The 4,357-nt window shown below is 36.7% G+C and overlaps 1 protein-coding gene across 2 annotated transcripts; it reads right to left on the bottom strand.

Moving 5' to 3' along the window:
* Positions 1 to 901: 901 nt before the first annotated feature.
* LOC117915371 (cyclin-dependent kinase inhibitor 5-like) lies at positions 902 to 3,960 on the bottom strand. Of its 2 annotated transcripts, none has more exons than XM_034830935.1 (3): positions 3,232 to 3,956; positions 1,515 to 1,718; positions 902 to 1,414 (listed from the first exon to the last, which is right to left on the bottom strand). In XM_034830935.1, exons 1-3 carry the CDS (start codon positions 3,747 to 3,749, stop codon positions 1,345 to 1,347), a joined length of 792 nt encoding a protein of 263 aa, XP_034686826.1. In that variant the 5' UTR covers positions 3,750 to 3,956; the 3' UTR covers positions 902 to 1,344. The 2 variants fall into 2 exon arrangements, with proteins under 2 accessions (XP_034686826.1, XP_034686827.1); XM_034830936.1 differs by having other exon boundaries at positions 1,339 to 1,414; positions 1,510 to 1,718; positions 3,232 to 3,960.
* Between the last annotated feature and the right edge of the window lie 397 nt (positions 3,961 to 4,357).

Here is a 4,357-nt window from a genome sequence, read left to right as displayed (position 1 = left end):
TTTGACTAGCATAAAGTATTTTTATGTTTAAATATATTTTAATTATAAATTTAATTTTATATATATATATATTTCTTTAATAGTTCAAAATTATGAATAGTCAAGTTTTTTTTTTGGGTTATTCGTATCTTGTTTTTGTTGCGGTCTCAAAAGGAAAGGCATTGGAAACAGAGAAGGATCCCCAATTCCATCTTATTCCACTTGATGGAAAAGGCTCAACTCACCCACCACTACCGCCACTATCACCGCCATCATTTCCCAATTCACGATAACCTCATGCTACTGGTGGTGTTTCTACATGCCTTATGGTTTCAACCATCACCATCACGACTTTCAGAATTTTGCCTCAGCACTCGAGTGGTCCACCTTCACCATTATGCAAATATGAATTACGCCAACTAATCTAAACCCGTGCCACACTTGCATTATTAGAGTTTTGAACATCTGAAAAGTCGACACGAATTTTTTCAAAATTTTAAAAGTCAAGGACACAAATTTTGAACATCTCCTTCATGTTCTTGAAGACAGCTTGTCCATGGACCATAGCAATATACTGTTAAACCAGAAATTTTACCAGGTCAAGGCCTCAGACTTGGAATTCCTTATGAACCCCAAGTATGGCCCTCATATCTTCCCACCATTCACCTCTCCAGTTTTGCATTTCATCTCTCACAAAGATGAGACCCAAAAAGGAAAAAAAAAAAAATTAAAAATGGAAGTGCAAGATAGAAACAATAATAGAGATGATGACAACGAGAAAGCAACCCCACCACCAGAAAAGTACCAACTGTTCTCGCAAGACCGTGAAAATTAACAGGCCCATCGCCAATGTTTGCTCTAGACTACAGCCAAGAGCACCAATATATCCAAAGCTTGATCAAAGATAAAAGGAAAACACATGTAGAGAGAGGGGAGAACGGCTCATGTTTATTCCTAACAAGTTCCATTAGTACATGTATAGACAGAAGGAGAAGGAAAATACAGTACATAAGAAAAACAAAATCTAATAAATTTCTGTACCCACTTAAGTACTTAGCCTAATTGACTGCACTCTAATCCTACCCCATAATCTTTCACTTCCCCTCATGATCTGTTAGACAAAAGTCTTTGACTTGTATTTGTTGTGTGACTCACAAGCTCTTATGTTACAGACCATTTAGTCTACACATCTTAGACAGCTCTAACTCTTTCTTTACAATTAAAGAGAAACTGTGATGGAAAATAAAATTACCACCATTACAGTTAAAATTATAACTAATTCCTGCAACTATCTTCAAAATACTACGCTTGATGTAACCACAGATTTGCAGGAAAAATAAGGTTCTAATGGAACGCTAACTTCTGCTAACGATTCAATTTCACCCATTCAAATCGTCCAGAGAGCGGCTTATCATTCACGGGGTCAAAGTTATACCTGCAAAAAAAGAAACCCGCATTAGAAAGAAATATTTTCCCAAAATTCAGGTAATGTAAGTCAAGACTAGCAAAAGGATAAGAGAAAATACTTAACATACTTATCAGTAAATGCTCTTTGCTGCTCTTCTTCTGCACTTTGAAAAAATTGGTCCATTTCTTGTGTCGTTGGGACATGTCCTTGCCTCGAGTTATCCATCCTCCTGTTAATGCCAGACGAGCTGGCAGGCTTAGTAGTAGAACCAGGGGTTCTTATGGTTTCTGGATCTCTTATCAAACTGCAAGGTGTGGTTTCCCTAGTGCTCCTGTTTTTATAAAGACAATTAATCCATTCATAAGAAAACAATATCAACACTATCACCAGAACAATAAGAATTGCAGAACTATAGTAAGAGCTCTGTATCACACACTATTTCACTTGTAACTAAAATAACGAAATAGTAAGTCTTGTCCCAATAACATTATCATAAGGTCGGAATATGTGAAAGCAAAAGCTCAATTTCGCAGCCATCAAATATTTTCACCCCTCATCCACTGTGCCAATCATGCATGGTCACCCTAACAGGGGCCCAACCAATCATGTACAACATCACAATTGAAACCACCAATTTGCAATATGTGGTTATGCTACCATAAAAGGACATGACAATATTTTTCACTGCAATAAGCTTCGATTGTAAATGCTCCATGTTTTTACAAAACCAATCTTTCTCTACTTTATACCAATCCACAAACAAAAAAATAATTCTTCTCATAGCTTACTGCTGCATGCACCATCTGTGAGTCGTGAACTAATGCTCCCAATTAAATAATTTCTTCCCTCCCTTATCGATCCTCAAATAAAACAATAATTTACATAGAAAAGTTCTTAATAATAATTCAGAGGCATACGAGGGAGAAAATAGAATCAAGAGGAAAACAACAGGAAATAAGTGGGCATTTTTGGTAAACAATCAAGAGAAAGGACTGCAGAATTTGCAAATGCAAACAATAGTTGCAAGTCAGGCAAAAGGAAAATAGAAATAAGTAACTTCAGGGGCAAAATTCTCATGTTTTCAGTTCAAATATCCCCTCAAAAACCCTCGCTTCAGTGGCTTGCAGAGCCCAAACAAGAGGAAATTTAACAACAACAAACTTCTCAACAAAAAAATAAAGAGTATACACAACAGAACAGACTCATTCAAGAACCACAAGATCATCACCTATGAGAATATTTTTTTTCTAAGTACACACTACAACAACATCTTGAAGAAAAAGAGATTATTATTTTTTGACAAACAAGATCAAGCCTAAAAAATTTATGTACATGTTAAAAAATGAAAAAGGAAAAGTCAAAGCAGATCATCTCAAGCAAACAACGTAGTCAATGGTTCAAACAAATTAATTGTGAACCTAAACATAATAAATGAAAACCACAAGATCACCGTCAAAGAGAAAAACCTGTCAATCAACAAAATCCATGACACAGAAAATTTCGTAGACATGACAGAATAAAGAGGTAAGATTAACCCCTTTTATGTCCTTTCAAATAAATTGAGCCCTTTCTCACATAAATTGAAACAGAACCCTGAAATTTATTGGTGGCCAAGAAAGTGAAAATAACATAAAATTCTGAATTTAGAAAAATGAAAGAACCCCACCTTTGGTTTCTATGGTTCCAAGAGGGAATAAAACGAAGATTCAATATTTCAATTTCTTTTTTTCAAAATCTTTTATTGGCAACCAAACTACACATGCAAGAATTTCCTATGATCCAGAAGCAAGAAAAGTTTCCTGGAAACCAAACAGCGCATGCAAGAAAATCCCAGATAAACTCACCTATCTCTCGCTTCAAAATCCAAAAAGTTTTCTCCAAATGAAGCCTCTATACCCAAGTCGTTCGCGTTGTTGTCCTCTAAAATCTGTTCTTCTTTGCCCAACTTCAACAAATCCACCGCCGGCGACTGAACACCATCCTCGCCGCTCAAACACCCAAGCGACACCGACCCAACAGACCCACACCTGACCGAACCTACTCTCAACCTCGAACTCGCTCTGGCCTTCACTTTAGGGTTAGGGTTTTCCACATCACCTTCTTTCAAGTTCTGTTTGTGTTTCTTTGAATTGCTGACGAGTATCGGTGGCTTCAGAAGTCGCCGGCTCCGCAGCTGGAGATAGGAGCTAGAGCTTGCCTGCTGTTGCGGCGGCGATTGTGGAGGAGACGGCCGTGGCCTCGATTTTTGAAGGCGCTCCAAAGCTAGGGTCTTTGCCCGGGTGCGAACCCCTAGACATGGTTGCGAAACCTCCATAACCGCGACCTCACCTCTTGCCTTGGCTTTTCTCATATACTTTCCCATCTTTTTTCTCTCCTGCTAAGATTTCATGGAGAAGACAGAAACTGAAATAGATTGAAAGGAGGACCCAAAGAGTGTCTTTAGAGAGAAGAAAAATCGGTTTCCGTTGGTAGTTGGTTAGTGAGCAAAACGGAAAAGAAAAAAAACCAGAGAAGCAGAGAGAAAGAGAGAATGAGGGGGCAGTTCGTAGAGTGAAATGAGAAGAGAAGAAAGAGAGAACGGAGAGAGAAAAAGTAGGGTTGGGTTGAGGAAACTCTCTCATCTCTGTACTTCTCAGGATATTTTCTTTTGCCCTTTCTCTTCTCGTTGCTTCTACCTACATTGTTTTGTTTGGATTAATTTCGAGGTTTAGTGTAAATAATTGGGTTATTTCATTATACGATTCCTTAAAAGCCCAAACTTTTAAATTTAACCCCTTTTTTTTCTTGTTATTATAAAAATATTCATAATTTTTTTTTATAAAAATTATTATTTCTTTTAAATTATATATATAAATACTTGAAATAATAAAAAAACATTTATATCTTAAATAAGTTATTTTGTCCTAAAAGGAGGATTACGACCTATTTAAAACCTTTTTGGGTTTTCTTTGATAAAAAATATATTTAATA

This window comes from Vitis riparia, chromosome 5 (assembly GCF_004353265.1).
Source record: "Vitis riparia cultivar Riparia Gloire de Montpellier isolate 1030 chromosome 5, EGFV_Vit.rip_1.0, whole genome shotgun sequence".
Classification (NCBI taxonomy): domain Eukaryota; kingdom Viridiplantae; phylum Streptophyta; class Magnoliopsida; order Vitales; family Vitaceae; genus Vitis; species Vitis riparia.
The sequence above is the reverse complement of the archived record's forward strand: the minus strand, read 5'-3'. Positions and strand labels throughout refer to the sequence as shown.